Source organism: Polyodon spathula, chromosome 16, assembly GCF_017654505.1.
Source record: "Polyodon spathula isolate WHYD16114869_AA chromosome 16, ASM1765450v1, whole genome shotgun sequence".
Lineage (NCBI taxonomy): Eukaryota > Metazoa > Chordata > Actinopteri > Acipenseriformes > Polyodontidae > Polyodon > Polyodon spathula.
Genome location: NC_054549.1, coordinates 30184944 through 30202945, shown reverse-complemented (window position 1 = coordinate 30202945; position 18002 = coordinate 30184944). Strand labels below are relative to the sequence as shown.

At 37.2% G+C, this 18002-nt stretch overlaps 1 protein-coding gene across 2 annotated transcripts in view; it reads right to left on the bottom strand.

Annotated features, from left to right (window-relative positions):
* Positions 1 to 585: 585 nt before the first annotated feature.
* Positions 586 to 18002, bottom strand: part of LOC121329286 (metabotropic glutamate receptor 2-like) — a 43742-nt gene continuing 26325 nt past the window's right edge. The window contains exons 2-6 of one of the 2 annotated variants that reach the window (XM_041274820.1): positions 17249 to 17872; positions 6825 to 7662; positions 4244 to 5307; positions 1764 to 1938; positions 586 to 856 (exon numbers count right to left, since the gene is read on the bottom strand). In XM_041274820.1, the coding sequence (XP_041130754.1) occupies positions 783 to 856; positions 1764 to 1938; positions 4244 to 5307; positions 6825 to 7662; positions 17249 to 17737 (2640 nt within the window). In that variant the 5' untranslated portion in view covers positions 17738 to 17872 and the 3' untranslated portion in view covers positions 586 to 782. Of the gene's footprint in view, positions 857 to 1704; positions 1939 to 4243; positions 5308 to 6824; positions 7663 to 17248; positions 17873 to 18002 lie in introns of both variants that reach the window. The other variant, XR_005951755.1, reaches the window with a different exon arrangement.

The following is an 18002-nucleotide window of genomic DNA, read 5'->3' as shown; positions in this document are numbered from 1 at the left end:
CCTTGACTTTGTGCAAGTGTACCTAGAAGAATTGATGCTGTTTTGAAGGCAAAGGGTGGTCACGCCAAATATGGATTTGATGTAGATTTTTCTTGTGTTCACTCGCGTTTTATTTTGTTAATTGATAAATATAAACTATTAACATGTCTATTTTTGAAAGCATTCTTATTTTACAGCATTTTTTCACACCTGCCTGAAACTTTTGCACAGTACTGTATGTATTTGCCTTTTATTTTTATTTCAGGTGTTTGAATAAACAAAAATGTTTGCCCTTGTGTGTTCAAATAGGAAGATTCGAAATTCCCATCCCTAATTTTCAGATTTTGGGACGTCACCTTTTTCCTGTTTCTTTTTTTTTTTGGCACATGGTAACCAGAGATGTGAGTAGATGTGTGAAATTAATTGCAGAAAAGCCAGGCTGTTAATATTCATTAAAAATCACCTTTATTTACATAAATTACAAGAAAGCACAAACTGGTTCACAAAAATCTACATTAAAAACGTTTTATACATTTAACATTTCTAGTATCGGTTACTTCATTTTTCAAATAAAATGTAACATTGTTTAAAAAAAAAAAGGAATTTATTTTTTTTTTTGTTATACGAATAAAAAAAAAAATAACTATTGGGATCTTGCATATACATCACATTCTAGAATAATCGAGATGGGTCAGACCTATACAAATGGCAGCCCACACAAACTTTTCAATATCTTTTTTTTTTTTTTTTTTTTTTTACTGGTGTGTTTTATGTTTTTTTGGACGGAAAGTCTCTAATAGTCTTCACAAGGATGAGGTTGTAGAGTCTACCACCTCCCGACCATTGCAGACTGTCGGCACAAAGTTGGAGGCTGAAGCTTAAAAACAAAGAAAAACAAAACTGTGTTACTTGATTCTGACCCAAACTTGGGATCTGTAGCATTTTTCATTCAATGGGTTCAATTATCCATATATATGAACTAATGCATTGTTATTTTCAACATGCAGAATAAAAAAAAATTGTAAGACACTTTCGTTTTACCAATTAAAGCTTAAAGGCAGACATCCATTCCATTTTCATGAAATATACAATGATGAGTGAGTTTTGGGAACTAATCTTGTACGAACTTAACAGAAACCTGGGAGCAAAGGCAGCTAACTGTAAATGTTCTCTGAGTGAGCTACAACAGGGCGAGTACAAACACCTGTTTAAGAAATATTGTTCCAGGTTTTTTAGAGATTTTTTGATGTCACTTGGGTTCCATCGGACAATGGAGCAAACCAAAGATGAGTGATGAACTTAATTATACCACTGCTTCACAAAAATGTAATTTGAAGAAAATTACCTGCCAACACTGAATGAATTAAAAGTGAATGATTGAAATTTAAAAACACCTACAATGATGAGAGGGGAGCATTTGTCTTGAAATAGAAAGGTCAAATATCAATCAAGACAGTAGTTTAATACAGTAGTTTTGCTGCCTTTGGTTAAATTAAGTTATCATTTGTGTTGGCTCAGAATTTATTAGCTCACAAAGTCGTTTTTGGACATAAATAGTGATCACTTCAATAACATCTTATTAAAAACACAGGCATCATCGCACAGGTCAATTGCTTTATAATCTCCTCAATCTCTGAACTAATTTAAAGAAATGATGGGGTTCATTTTTCAATCATAGATTATTTTTTTTTCAACTCTGGATAAATTTAGCCAGTTTGGAAGTACCAGTGAAATTGTTTGTTTTTCCTTTGCTCAGGGAATAAAGATGCACATTCTTGGCTAACCGTGAGAATAGCTGGAGCCAGGGCCGGTTACACTAAATCGGTTTACTGCTACACGATGACTTGCAACGTTCTTCTGGGGCTGAAACAGGATGACATGCGTCTTCGGAGCAAACATGCACCCCAAAACCACCGTACCGCTCAGACTGACCGAGATACACATGGTGGTGGTCTGAACCTGCAGGGTGAGGGAAAGGAAAAGAATGTATTAAAATCGGGTGGAGATAGAGAAGGCCTCTAAGTGATACCTACTGCCATTTATCAACTCTCTTCATATTGTTAAACCTTTCAAACAGTAAAACACCTTGTATCCAGTTAGCTAATAATTTGTTAGTTTTAAATCAATGTTTGAAGTAAATGGGTGACCATTCAAGGCAGTTATCGTGTTCATAAGGTTGACAGACAGAGGCGATAAGAGATTCAATCATCAGACAATCAACATTTTGAATGAGACCCTATATTCCTCAGTAAGTGCAACACTATTGAGAACACAATAATATTAACTAGACAATCAGTACTAACAAGCAGTAAACAGTAAACAAAGCACAATAGCACCAACATGTCTAACATCAGTATGAACAAACACAAAGGCAATCGAGGCATACTGTGATAACATTATACTACAGTACAAGTGATCACTGACAGGTTTATTAGTTTGCTGAGCACTTAACTGTGCTGTCTGAACTAAGACCCTTAATCAACCCTTCAGCAAGTAATTCAAGAAGATCAAATTAAAACCTGATTCTCATCTATCTCTGGAGGTGTCACAAAATGCCATGGCTGGCTTTAAATCCTGAACAGGATTTAAAACCTATAGTGGTGTTGTATTTGTTGAATTTCTCCATTGGTACCATTATGTAAAATGTAATTATTCACTATAAGAAGGCAATAAACATTTGGCGGGTTCACATCTGACATAAATCCACTGTGGAATTTAACTCTGGAATGCAGTACAATGTAAAACATCTATTTTGACTTGTTTCTGTGAATGGATGGAGTAACATTTGCACTCACCGTTAAAAGTACAACCAGTATGTTCCTTGTTTTGAATTATTTACAGGTTGCCTGAATAAACCAAGTAAACAAAGAAATCTCGTCTTGGATATTGCTTGTTCTCTAAATGAACCCGGCTGGCTCCTCTGGAGAGTAAACTTTACTGGCTCAAACTTTATGCTGTCTGCTGTAGTACACATACGTACTGGCCTTTAATCTTTATTTCAGGTGTTCGAATAAACAAAAATGTTGGTCCCTGTGTGTTCAAATAGGAAGCTTCAAAATTCCCATCCCTAATTTTCAGATTTCGGAATGTCACCTTTTTCCTGTTTCTTTTTGTTTTCTTTTAACCAGAGATGTGAGTAGATGTATGAAAATTACTTGCAGAAAAGCCAGGCTGTTAATATTCATTAAAAATCACCTTCATTTACATAAATTACAAGAAAGCACAAACTGGTTCACAAAAATCGTTATTAAAAACATGTAACATGTAACATGCAACACGCAAGGGGCAAAACAAAATATTTAATTTTTTTGTTCTGTAAAACATATTACTTTTTTTTTTTTTTTAATATTTAGGGTCTTCAGCTAAGTGCTGAGCGTATTTAAGAGGGTAACATGTTTTCACAAACGCAACATGGTTGGTCCCAATTAGTATAGTTATCAGGCATCCCACTGTACAACTGCATACAATAAATACATATGCATAATTGTATTTATAATTTAAATTAGTATTAAAAAACATTTTTATTCACCCGGAGGGGCTGTGCAATACTGTACTCCATCATTTGAGCTTCCCTTTCCCTGATAAGAGTCACCCTGACCCAATCTCTGTCTAAGCCCTGTCCCTTGTGGTTTGTGAGTCTCTGGGCTAGGTTCAAATTCCATCTTTGCTGGGGCAAATTTCTACTGAGTTTTGACTTTTCACTTAGTCTTACAAGGAGACCTTTGACTAAGATGAGCTGAAAACTGCAACTGATTGCAAGCTACAATCTTGACCCTTGGGGTTTGGCTCAAAATTTCTAATCCTTCATTTACGACAACACCCTAGCGAATCACAAGTTCAATCTTGAACTGACTTTGCAAACTGTTTCTATGAAAAAAAAAAAATACGTCTACCATCGAGCTATGCTAACATCAAGCTATTATGTTTTTTTTTTCAGAAAGGAAGTACACAAACTGTAAAGTAACACATCAGAAAAACAACAGCGCAAGTGCTTCGTTTGGAAGCTTGTAAGGAGCCTTGAATTGTTTAATATACATTTTTTTATTGTAATTGGTGTTTTTTTTCCTTTCATAAAAAATAGTAAAAAAAAACATTGAGCATCTGATCTCAGATATTCAGATATTCTCTGCAATCAGCTTTTCAAAAACAAAAATGCACCATTTGCGCTTTTTTATTCTATAACCATGTGTAAAAAATAAAATACACAGACACTACACTATAAGGTCATGGTCTCAGATTATGATGGCTTTCTGCATTTACTTACCCTGTAATCACTTGAAGTGACATAGAAAATAGGTTGGAAAGCCAGCCAGATGATGCAGGTGGTGTACATGGTGAAGCCAATGAACTTTGCCTCATTGAAGTTTTCAGGGCACTTCCTGGTCTTGAAGGCATAGACGGTGCATAGAATGATGAGGATCATGTTGTAGGTCAGGGACATGAGCATGCTGGTGTCCTTGTTGTTACATTTCAGTGTCACCACGTCCCGCTTGTCTGGAGCTACCTCCTTGCGGACGCCAGGCGTCTCCACGAGCAGCCACACAATGACCACGATGAGCTGGCAGGAGATGAGCGCCATGCAGATAACCACCTGAGAGGCAGGGCTGATAAACCTGGGCCGCTGTGCTCCATCTTTAACGCCATTGAAGATTCTAGCAATCCGGTTGGTCTTGGTAAGTAGGGCTGAGTAGCACACAGCAAAGGAAGTGCCTAAGCCTAAACGACGGAGGGTGCAGACGACAGATGAAGGCTTGGCGATGAAGATGAAGGTCATGCTGTAGCACATCAGGACACCCAACAGCAGGATATAGCAAAGCTCCCTTCCCGATGCCTTCACGACAGGGGTGTCATTGTTTTTCAAGAAGACACCGATCACAAAGAGGGTGCATATGAAGCCCAGGCAGGAGATGGCCACAGGGCCAATAGCCCAAGCATCTTCAAAGTGAATGTACTCTTCGGGTAGGTCGTAACAGCTAGTGAGGTTTTCCGTTGGCCAACGACCAAAGCCACAGTCCATGCATGTAAACTCATCCACCAGGAACTGGTAGGGTTGGCAAGGGATGCAGAGCCAGCAGCAGACGTCACCTGGCTGCATGCTTTTCACTTCATTCTTCTTGCAGGGGTCACTGCACTGAGAGGTGGGGGTTGTGTGGCTGGCCCAGGGAATGTGGCTGGTGTTCAGGGTCAGGGCTTGCGCCCAGTAGCCTACTTTTTCGTAGACATACTTGCCATCTACTTTGTGGAAGTTGAAGATGTTGTAGCGGCCGATGCTGTCGCCAAAGGCGTCAAAGAGTACAATGTTTTCAGTGTCTGCTGGACGGAAAGGAGCTAGAAAACACAAAAGGGGAGTAGGTTAAGCAATAGCTTTTTCTTTAAAAAGTGAGACAGAATCATACTCACAGCACATGCTGGCAGATGTCAAAACAAGGGGGATTTAGGGCAGTATTGAGGGAATTGCCTGCATGATTTCCTGGTGTCTGGAATCGTGTAATTATGCCATAATTTAGGGGACTCTGCACGAAAACAGCTTTTAAGAGAGAAAGAGTTAAGCATTGAAATGTGTTTGTATTTAACATAAATTTGACATTAACATGCAAAGCATACTATTAGAGTATTGTACTGATGGTGGAATGGAATCCCAATAGCACAGTGATTTGCATTTAAGATAACAACATATTACTACAGCAATGAACAGGTGCTGCTTTATAGAAAACATGACATACTTTAAGTTAGTTTCACATCCCACACCTTCTACAGTTCATACTATACTGTAATACAACACAATATGACTACAGTGTGTTGTGGATTGCCTGATGGATTGCTATTGTTTTTTGTGTAGCTGAAAATACAAGTTCAGTAATATATGCTACCTCGTGAGGTTTTGTTTCCTCCTTTAACTCCAACAGTAGCTCTGGAACAAAAGGGCTACATTTGATCTCTCATTGTCATTTGAAATATTTACATCTCTGGGTATTCATTTAGAAATAATGGCCGGTTTCATTGCTATTAGACAACTCACACATGACGTTACCAGGCTACTCCCACAGGAGAACACAGGAAAAGTACTTGATTAAAATTCTTACTTTCATTTTGAGCAACATATAGAACTGGTACATTTTACCATTTGCCCTTAGGTCTATAAATGAGTACACCTTGGGTGTGCAGGATTAATCTTTAACTTAAGGGATAAAGCAGTTTTGTGTTACAAGGTGGTGCTTAGGCCAAAGTAAAAAAAAAAAAAAATCCCATTGGAATCATAGTTAATAACTTTAAAGGGGAAGCAATATAAACCACAATATTCAATTATTGCATGTATCTGCCCGACAATCTTTCACTAGAGTAGCCCCTCTCAGCACACAGGGTTATCTGTCTTCAGAAATAGGTTTAAACTAATCTGTGTCCCTTCTATAGTGCCTTAAAATGTTCACACTGCAGAAATGACTTAAAGCAAAGAGTTTTAGGATTCTCTCCTGTTAGTCAGTCGAGATATGCTTCTGCTATTGAGACTATGCATTGGGATTGTTTTGTCAAATCTTCCACTGAAGGCTCAAACAGACAGGAATATCCCTTTTTCTCAGCCCATAAACCATACAGCGTTGGTCGGGTTTGAAAAGATCTGAGCATTTACTGTACTAATATCTGGAACAGCAACCAATTTTGTCTAATATGGCTCCATTCTCATAATAGGGCTCTCTAAGAGTCAAATAAACCCTTTAACTGGGATTGCTTAACAGAGATTGTGGATAATATAAATTCCTGGTATTATAGATCTAATACATTACTGGAAAGAGCAATATTTAGTTCAAGGGTACTGTCACATTCATATTCTGTAGCCCACAACTTACCATCAAATTTTGTTTTTAGGATAAATTCCTTGTAAAACCTTTTCCCATTTATGGGCTTCATGGCATCGCAGATCTTGGTGGAGTTGGGACAGAGGGCTTGGCGCATGTTGTGCAGAGCGTGAGCCATGGCATATATGGCGTTGACCACAAACATGATCTTGGACTCCTGTTCGAACTTGCCGTCCATGAGTGAGCGCTGGCCGCAAGCCAGATCCTGCAGGCTGCACTGAAAGCGGTGCTCCCAGAACTCCCTGAACCAGGGATTTCGGGTGTTGTTGTAGGGATCCAGCCTGGTAAAGTAGTCGGCAAAATTCTTGATGGGATACGAAGCCAGCTCAATAGTAAAGGCTCGGTCCGCCACTAGCTCGCTACCCCTCACCACACTCTCCTGCGCCCCCCAGCCATCGCTTGCCACCCAGATGAAGGACACATTCATGAGCATGGCAGCTGCTAGTAGCTCCCTGGCGTCCTCACTGCGGGTGAAAAGGACAACCACCCGGGCGTTGGGCTTCTGCTGCAGGGATTTGATGACCGTCTCATAGCTCTTCCGGTTCATGGAGCGACCCACCTTAGCGGAAGTGGCAATACATATCTGGCGTGCCCGGGCCTCCTGCTCAAAGGCCTCAATGCCAGTTTCGCCATAGTCCCCCTCCGAAGCCACAGTGGACACATATGTCCAGTTGTAGAACCGCAAGATCTCTGCCATTGCTTTGGCCTGGTAGAAATCCGGTGGTACAGTGCGGGCAAAGTAGTCATAGCGTGTCTTGTCGCTCAACTTGGCACTGGTGGAGGCGTAGCTGATCTGGGGGATTTGAAAGAGCCTCAAAAGGTTTGCCACCTGACCCAACAATGACAGAAAGAAAGAGAGATGGAAGTCATGTCACTATTTGGAAAGGGGTCTGCACTTGAGATTAACGCTACAGATACTATGATTGGTTTTGATTAAAAGGAATGTTGTTGCTTTTAATACTGAACAATTAATGCAGTAATAATTTGGAATGTTAGAATATTTGTCTAGTTTGTTTACTTTCCACACATGTTCTTTATAAATACCTTACCTTGTACCTCACATGGTTGGATTATTCTTAAATAAAAAGAATAAAGGAAAAAAAACACATAATTAAGAGAGAAAACATATATTTTTAATATGTAAAATAATAGAAAAACAGGATAAACCAGAGGAACAAAACATTTTGGCAATTCTACATCACAAACAGATGAAAGTGCTCAGGAAATCAACACCTCATCTGCATAAGAAGTGCAGCAATCATAAAAAAAAAACCTGTGAAGCGATCAGACCAATCTAAAATTTCAGTTCAAATAATTAAGTTACCAGTCTTCCCAACAAAAAAACAGGGTTAATATTGGATGGCGCAGGGCTCCCGAGTGGAACATCCGGTAAAGGCGCTCCACGTGGAGTGCAGGATGCACCCTATAGCCTGGAGGTTACTGGTTTGAGTCTAGGCTATTCCACTGTCGACCATGGACAGGAGTTCCAAGGGGGAAGTGAACAATTGGCCCAGTGTCAACCGGGGGGGTAGGGCTTAGGTCGTCCAGGGTGTCCTCATCTCACCACTCACCAGTGACCCCTGTAAACAGGCAGGGTGTCTGCAGGCTTGCCTGTAAGCTGCCCAGAGCTGAGTTGTCCTATGACACTGTAGCTCTGGGTTGGCCGCATGGCAGGCTTGCATAGTGAAAATAAGCGGTCGACTGATAGCACACATTTTGGAGGACAGCGTGTGTTCGTCTTCACTGCTCCCGAGTCAGCTCAGGGGTGGTAGCGGTGAGCTGCGCCTAAATTGGCCATTTCAAACTGGGAGAAAAACAGGGTAAAATCAATTGGCAACTACTAAATATATATATATATATATATATATATATATATATATATATATATATATATATATATATATATAGATAGATAGATAGATAGATAGATAGATAGATAGATAGATAGATAGATAGATAGATAGATAGATATTGGGTGGCTGACACAAAGCAGCTTACAGTACCCATTTTTATTTGCTGCGTGAAAAATCATGTGAAGTTGACAGCTATAAGTACTATAGCATTTTACACTGACAGCCACAAAATACATATATGAAAAAATAGCTAAAAAGCTGCAAAAACTGACCTTGTACAGTATATAAGAAAGGTGTAGAGAACAGAATTCAGTGCAGGTGCTCTAGAGGGCACTATAAACAGGTTTTGATAGGTCTGTTATGTTGACAGTGTAACTTGATAGCTCTTAAAGCACTCTTTTCTCTGGACATAGAAAGTCAATTAAACACGACCCAAACGGAAAAAGTAGATTACAGTGACTGCCTACCCTGTGTTGCATGTACAGTGTAATCTCCATAAAGTCATTAACGTCTGTCAGTACAATTAGCTTTGAGCACAACAAAATGTATTGATTTCATTCCTTGTTTTACCAGCAGCTACCTTTGCGTAATTAGCCACGGTGCCAAAAGCAGCAATCAGTTGCAGAACTCCAGCATGCTGTCATATCCCTTTTAGCAACAATTTTCACAACAGTTCATGTATATGATTGCCGTGTTGATCCTCCAGGCTAAATATGCTATTGAGCTACAGATTTACAACCTGATCCTTTGTCAATCTACATCAAAAAGATGCCATAAGAAACCAAGAATTCTAGATTAATAAAACATTTCTGAAATCAATGCTAAATCACAACCTCCACAGGTGCCCAGCAAGCTCAAGTGAACCCTTGCAGAGATAGTCTTTGTCATCCAGCCTGCATCCGCTCTTGAGCTCCTGGGGGTAAAAAGGCAATTGGCTTGGCAGTGGGATTGGAGGATGCTCACTGACCTTTAATTTTCCTGATAACATATAGTAATCAGCTATTCTAAGTTGGGTAAAAAAAAACCTACAGTGGTTGGTACCTGTGGCTGTTTCACAGTAATCACAGCTCGACAGGGCAACAGTACAAGGGCTAGTCATCCCCATTTCAACTGAGTAGAACGGTGTCGACATTTGGCTGCATTCTCAAGTCCATTACTGTAAAGCTTCACACTACCTCCGACGTCCATGACGAAACAGATCTCACAGATTTCCATGCATGTTTCAATGCTTCCTCTCCTTTTCATTTCACACCAGAGACCATCTTTGACCTCAAACAGCATGCCATTTTAAGACAAGTGATATTTTAATTTGGTTTCAAATTATTTGACCTGAAGCAGAACGTGTTTTCTTCCAATTAACAGATCTACACATTTAGATCTCAGTATGACACTGTCTTTGGATGTCAGCAGTGTGACCTGTTAGAAAAAAAGAGTCATAATGAATCAGATAGGAAACAGACAGGCCAGTGAGATATTGAAATTCTACATGACGAACACTGCAGTCATGCAACACCTTTCATGGTGACACGCCATATCTAATTAAGCAAATTAAGGCATTTCAACGGGGAAGAAAATGTATGTTTTACCAGAAATAAATTACAGTTCTCACTGAATTTGTAATGTGATGGGATGTGAAAACATATGAAGCCCACGATACTAAAGCCCTTCTCATACTAAACTGCTTCAATACATTACAACCTAGTACAGTTTAATAATGCAAATAGCAGTGTATATCAATTAAAGGATCATATTTCTATTTTCACATGCTTCTATTTTTATTTTATTACAACAAAGAAGAGAAATGTTTACATTATAAATGTTATTTGTGAGCTTGTTACTAGTGGGGGTGGGGGGGGGTCCCAGTTTTACAGTATATATTTACAGTACAGGTTTGTAAAATTACAAATCATAAAGCCTTGGATTGGTGGCTGTAAATGAAAAATAAATGTGAGGCAAGGAAAAGCCCTTTTATAAGTCAGTATCTCTACAGGGTTTCTGTTTTCTATATATATCATAGCAGCAATGTATGTTTCCTCAGTTCTTTAATTAATATTAATTTTGTTTAATTTAATTTAATTCATATTTTCATTTCTAGTCTTTAAGGGGTACCTTCATTCCAAAGTTACCATCTAAAAGCTATCTATGAAACAGTGCTTTAGGAAATAAACCTATATCAAAAATTTCCTTTCCCTACTTGTATTAAGATACTGCTGTAAAATTGTATGGTTATGTTGACTTATTATTCCAGCAACAAGCCTTTTTTTGAGGTCCACTTTCTATATTAAATTCCTCGATCTCTGACTTTCACATTTATTTAAGTTCAAATACTTTGCAGATCTTCAGTATGGTTAGACTCGGGATCGTGCATACCCCTAATTATAATTTTGAGCATTGTCATTGTTTTGTTCCTTGTCTTTAACTGCGTAACGATAATTTGCTGTATTCAATACAAAGTTATTAATTTCAGAAAGATTGTGAAATATAGGAAAGCTGCTTCTCCTAGTTCCAATGGTGGTTAGGTAGTACATTAGATAGAAGAAGTTACCTGCCATTCCTTTTATTGTTTTGCATTGCAACCATTGTCAATATATTTGGTATGTCCAGATTTTTAATGGAGAATTCTAGCTGGCCATGACAAGACTATGAAACCATTAAAAGCTTCAATACAAACCTACGGAGAAGTATAACCCTTAATAGGAAACACTCTAAAACCTTGATGGACACACTGAACAAAACACAATACCTTCAAAGTATTGGTATTTTTTTCATAAAACAGTTAGTATATTCAGAATACTGCTTCTATAGAAAGCATTTGACATAAATAGTTATAAATATAAGTATAAATCAAAACAAATCAGTAAACAATCATCTGCAAATAATTACACTTTGAAACCAACCAAGAGATCTCCATCATACTGTAACAGTCTGAGGAAACTGAGGATTGTACATGGTAAACTTGTAATTTTACATTAACAGCAAAGACTTCAAATGTTCAGCTTTTCTGCAGCAGCTTTCCAAAAATTGAAGATGCCACCAAAATAAGCAATGGCCTCCAGATTTCAACAGAGGAGCAAAATAACACTTAAAAATGCAATCAGCCACATTTATTTAAATACAATAGTGAAAGCACACACATTAAAGAAATATATAAGACCCACTTGACAGTCGCACACATACATTTGTAGTGGTTATGCATAGTTGAATGTACATCATTCCATTTTATGTGTCTTGGGGTACAATGTAGATGGGGTAGATGACGTTGTTTAATTTATGTTTACTAATTTATATATGGAAATCAAATAAAAGTAGGACAGAGTATAGCTGACTAAATGATATGTTTAAATAGACCTTCTGTAGTACTAATCCACTCACTCCCTGAGATGTATAATGGAATCCCTACACAATGCATGACTTGGGTTTTTAATTTAAAATCAGAGTGCAGATGAAAAGGGATTTGGGAATGTAAAGTCTCAATACCAAGTAGGTTTGTTTTATAATGTCTTACTTTACATTATACCCTATGGAAATTAGACATCTCAAACGATGACAGCCTGTTTCATCAGAAACCATAATAAGCTATGTATTCTATTTACATCACTTTTCCCTATTTCTGTAAGCATCATCTAGCTTAGGTTTCATTGTTTAAAATGGTGTTATAGACTTCTAGGCAACACATTTCTTATAGTTATGGATGAACTACTTTTATTATTAACTAGGACAACCTTCAATAAATTGCTCAATGAAGTTTAAAGGCATTATTAGTAGGAACTAAAAAAGCTGCCAGATATTAGCATTTATAATAATTTCCAATTAAATTTAAAGAAATCTTATATATATATATATATATATATATATATATATATATATATATATATATATATATATATATATTTTTTTTTTTTTTTTTTGAATTCACAGGGAAACATTATTTGGAATTAAAAAAAAACACTGAGTTTAGCTAATATGGATTTAACTGAGTGCTGAATTCAAATGTGAAAATATGCTCACTACTGTATGCTGGAAAACAATGCAAACAAGAAGCTGTGTGATTAAAAAAAGAAATGTGAACATCGTCACTAAGATGCCAACTCTATGAGGACAGAGCTTTTTTTTAACATGAAAAGTCCATCGGTAGGTCCCAGTGGGTTAAGTATGTGTATCGGTCTAATGCTTATTCCTTAGAATGTCTTAGGGGCAATATATTGTAACATACACTAGAAATATACGCAGTATAAAGACAATGAAAGACCAGTGTAAGTCAATCTAATTGTAAGAAAGTGGACCGTCTTATTGACAGGCAGGCAGTACTTATGCAGATCTTTGCATATATTGTAACTGCATTTAAATGAATCATTTATTTTTTAAAGTGACATTCTGCTTCATTAATTAGCAACAGCAGCATGTTGTTGGTAATGTGCTAAAACTTTCAGCTTATAATAACAAGTTCAGAAGGAGTTTAAATACTGCATAATAAGCAGCATATTTTTGAAGTATGCTCAAGAGAGTCTCTTCCTACTTCCTGTGAAGTGTGTTCAAACCCCACAAGGCTTCATTTCATTCAGCTCTTTTTTTTCTAAACTGCTGTGGACTTTTTCAGTCACGTCGAACCCTATTTGCATTGTAAAGGGATTCTGAACCTCTGTGACACACAGCTATCTTTCCCACACCTCTTACTGCTTCGATCGGCAGGCCCAAACCTGCATTTCCATATAGTGTCTGCACTGTGCAACTTAAGAAGACGTAAAGGATTGTGCGCAAAAGAAAAAATTATAAGACTTAGCTGTTTGGGTCTGTGTTCAACATTATTACAAAGATAAACACCTTCTCAAATCGGAGGTATTATTTATTACTAAAAACCATAAAAAGATCATTATAGACTCTTTTTTATTATAGACTCCAAAAAAAGATTGTTCATTGCAAACTAGATCGCCCCAAGATAACAGCAGCTAGGTCTTTACCCCAATGTTAAGGGTTAAGTTTCCTGCGCACACTTTGTGTAAGTCTTATAAACCATTTCCGTGCTTCTATTCATAACTTTTGTAATGGATGTGCTGGCCGATGTAGTAGAACTCTGCATGCCAAGACATCAACTACTGCCAGGAACATTTCAATCGCTTTTCTATACAGGTGGTAGGAAAGGACATCAGAGTCCTAATTATGATTAGAGTGGGTTGTACTCTTAACACTGATTTTAAACTCATTCATACCCAGCTTCCTGAAATTAAAGTCTAGTGTATTAATAAAATGTGTCACCAAGCCTCATGATTCCATATTCATAAACTGTGAGTATGGAAGAGTGTTGAATTGGGTGTAAGGCTTTAATTAAAATGTAGTTTAACATTATAATTAAAGTACAATATTTTTTAATGAAATACCTGGTGCTTGGTTTTTAGACTGTGCCAATTTACCATTTCATACCAATTATATAAAACAGACACGGGGGTATGACCATTCTTTAATTGCATTAGCTCAATTATTTATAACATAATTCTTTTTTTTTTTCAGTAAATCATTAATTGCTGAATTGCTGAAATACAATTCATAGGGGTAAACCATAAACGTATAAAATGTTTATGAACATAATATTAATAAATCAAAAAAGCATGTAATCATTTTTCTTTATGAATTATGAAGTATGATTTTTCTGGATCTGAAATGCTTTATAGCTTAGATCTAAGATTTTTGTCTATAAAATACGTATTACACTTGTGATCCCAAAACCATGTCCTTTGAAATGTTTTTCAGAATGATTTTTAAATAGCTATAATATGGGTCACTGTATAACAAAAACACAATTACAGCTAATGTGTATTGTTTAAATTTACATTTCGAAATAAAAACAATACCACCATGTGGTTATAAGAATGTTAAAGGGAAAGTCTTCCCCAAACCGTGATTGCTAAATATTTAAATTGAGTGCATTATTCACGTGGGTCTATTAAACCATGCTTTACTTTATCGAAGAACCGTGTAACTAAAATAGTAAGGCTAGAAAAACGGATCTTATGATGAAATCGACAAAACATTTCAAACCAAAAAGACTGGCGGAAATGGGGGAACAGTGAAAAAAGACACTTTTTTCACGTGAACGGTAGGAAAAATGACTTTCAAAGACTACCAACGTTATTATTGCTGATTCATTGTTTTCCATGTCCTTAAACAGCCAAACACCATGTTCCAAAAAAAAAAAAAAAATGCTGTTTGCATAACTGACAGCTTTTTAATAATAATGCATTTTTTAATAGGCAATTAAAAAAACAGTGGAAAGCAGTCTTCTGAAAAAACTCTATCCTCACTGATGTGCTCCTCTGGCTTTACCACTGAGCCTGCTGGAATAATTATTAAAAGCTATTGATATCACCAGCCTTACTAATCCCCAGATAAAGCTGCAGTGTGAACAAGTACAAAGAAGTTTAAGGCGGCAAGGGTCACTGGGGGCCTTTCTTCGAATAATAATGAAAAGAGATGGCATTTTCACAAAAGGCACTTGCCAACGCTGCACATTTAAAAATGTTTCACACTTTATTTCACTTTGACCTGTGTGACGACCACACTATAAATCCACTTCCTGCGCAGAAGGAATTATACCCCCTTCTTCTCCTAATTGGATCAGTCCCCTAATATCTGTTGTGCATGAAGTGAATGTGTAGTGTGGTAGCAGGATAAATTAGCTACAACTAAATAACCAGACAAGAGTTAATAATGATTTATATTATTTCTTTCTAATTAACGGAATTAGTGGAATTAACAAGGGACAAGACACAGTTAAGATATGTTTGTAACGCTTTATATTTCGTGGCATAAACTAATACTAAATAGATATGTAATTGCATATTAAATTAATGTTAAATTAATATTTAATAACTATGCAATAGCTGGTTTCTTGCTAAATGTTAACCAAATGTCGATTGAATATGTAATTGCATATCACGTCCATTTATATTACGTTTTGTTACCCTTGAAAATATGTAATAATTTTCCATTGTTTTTTAATTGAAAATACAGTTGGTCTGACTTAAATGTTAATGGAAAGTAACAATAAATAATTGAATGTGCATTAATATCAATTGCATATCTATTAAATATTAATTTAACATCAATTTAATAAGCAATTACATATCTATTTTATATTAATTTATGCCATGCAATATAAAGTGCTACCGATATTGTTGACCTGTACTTCAGTCTAGCCAAGACAAATATTCAGTGCATAACAATATCAAGACGTTAATAGTAGTACCCAGTGCTAGTATTAGAGGACAAGGCCTATATCCTGCTTAAGTACATTTTAACAGCATAGGCACTCCTGGGTGACATGCTTTTGGACAGTTAGACAGTTTGGCTTTAAAGGTACTCTCATAATAAGATGTATTTCTTGGATGAGTACACCTGAGATCTAAGTGGAAGACATGATCTCCCAAAGCTAACCCCTTAAGCTACTCGGTGGGTGCAAGATAATAAAACCATACGTCAAACTGAAACGAGAAATAAACTGTGCTCCAAAGAAGATTAAACACTTTTAAACCAGTTCAAATTCTGACTTTTCCTTTGAGCGAAACATTGAACGCTAAAAAATAGTGCATTTACACCATCTGAACACAAAAGGTAAGTGACATTACCTTACTGAGAAAGTGCTTTTAGCCACGAGTCTTCCTATCTTCTCTGCTGATACAAATAGGATTGATTTTAACCGTAGTTGTTTGGTATATCGCAGATTCTCTGTTTGGCTCCTTAGTGGGTCACTGTTGTTTCCAAATCTTTCGTTGGGGGCACATTATCACCAGAAACTAAGGAGACTTGCCTCAGTGGGTTCAAGAGAATGGTCAATAACTGAACAGTTATTCAAAATTAGGATTGTACGACTTAATTAAACTCAAGGCTAGATATAGGCAATTCATATCAAGAAGAGCACTGCAGCAGTATGTTTTGTTGTTGTGTGTAGTTTAAACCAAATGGTTAATCCATGCTTGAAAAAAATTAATATGTTTTATATTAGTGCATAATGATCTGTACCCATGGCCTATGTGTTTTATAGTGAGTGTCAGTAAGTTTTGGCATTTACAGGCTAGGTACAGTAGCTGGATTTCGAGTGTTTGATTAGCTGCAAATTGATGTGGAGACAACCATATAATGAGCCATACAGAACCAATTAGAAAACTGTATTTTTAATTATAAGCAAGTGTTTTGTTTTTCAAAATGTTTTCTAGTTTCATCAGTTTCCACCGTCACTTGATATTCTTTCATATTATCTTCCACATTGCAATCGTCATGGGCTTCAAAGCTGTCACTTTGTAGCACAGATCATGCTGCTTACCTTAAAGGATTACAACCCACTCTCAAAACGTTCCATATGGCATTCTGTTAGATATTAGATGAGGTTTATTGACTTAAAAAAAACTGATCAACTATTAGATAAAACCCTGTGTGAACATTAGAAAGACACAATTATCATATTCTTTATTAATTATATGTACTATAGTTTACAAGGTAGCATTCAGAGTGAGCATGCCTGTTGTATTTATTTATAAAAAATAATACATTAAAAAGCTCTGTAGTAATTACCTGAATGGAGACGTCACTGTAAGAACCACCAATGACACCCGAGATGGCCAAGGGAAAGTCATCATGGATAGCATAGGATCCGTCAGGACAGATATACTCTGTCTCGTCCACCTTGGTCATGGAGGCCCGTACAAACTCCAGGGACTGTTCCAGGGCATATGTGTCCTTGGAGCAGGTGTCGAGGATGTGAGCTCCAAGCTTGAGGCCTGGCAGGAGTTTTTCATCTTTGTTGATCTCATCCAAAGCTAGGAGCATGGCCTCTAATCTCTGAATCCCTCGTTGCTCGTTAATCTTTCCGCAGTCCTCCGTCCCCTCGCCTTTCTCGTGAACGGGGAACAGTCCTCCGATCATCAAATCACCTTCCACGGTGATCTCCCGCTTGCTGCCTGTGTTGTAGCTGGATGTCGGCAGTGCGATTTGCACAAGGATGTGGAATACCAGCATCTGGAGAATGCTGGACACATTTCTGCTGCACCTGGTGTTCTTCATGTTGATTACAAGGTAAGAGCTTTGGTTTTTTTTGTTTCTCTCAAGAGTTTCAATGCTGTTGGGGTTTAAAGGAAGTTTTTTAACAAGAGGGAAGACTCTGCCAGCATCAGTGGGGACATCTTTAGATCATGTTACCTTGGAAATGGGAAAAAATAAGAAAGTTATAACATTAAAAGAATAAGAATAAGTATGCCTCATAGAGATAGTGGTCCATGGTCGAGGTGATGGTATGGTTGACACTTTTGCAAAGGATTTAGAAGTAAGA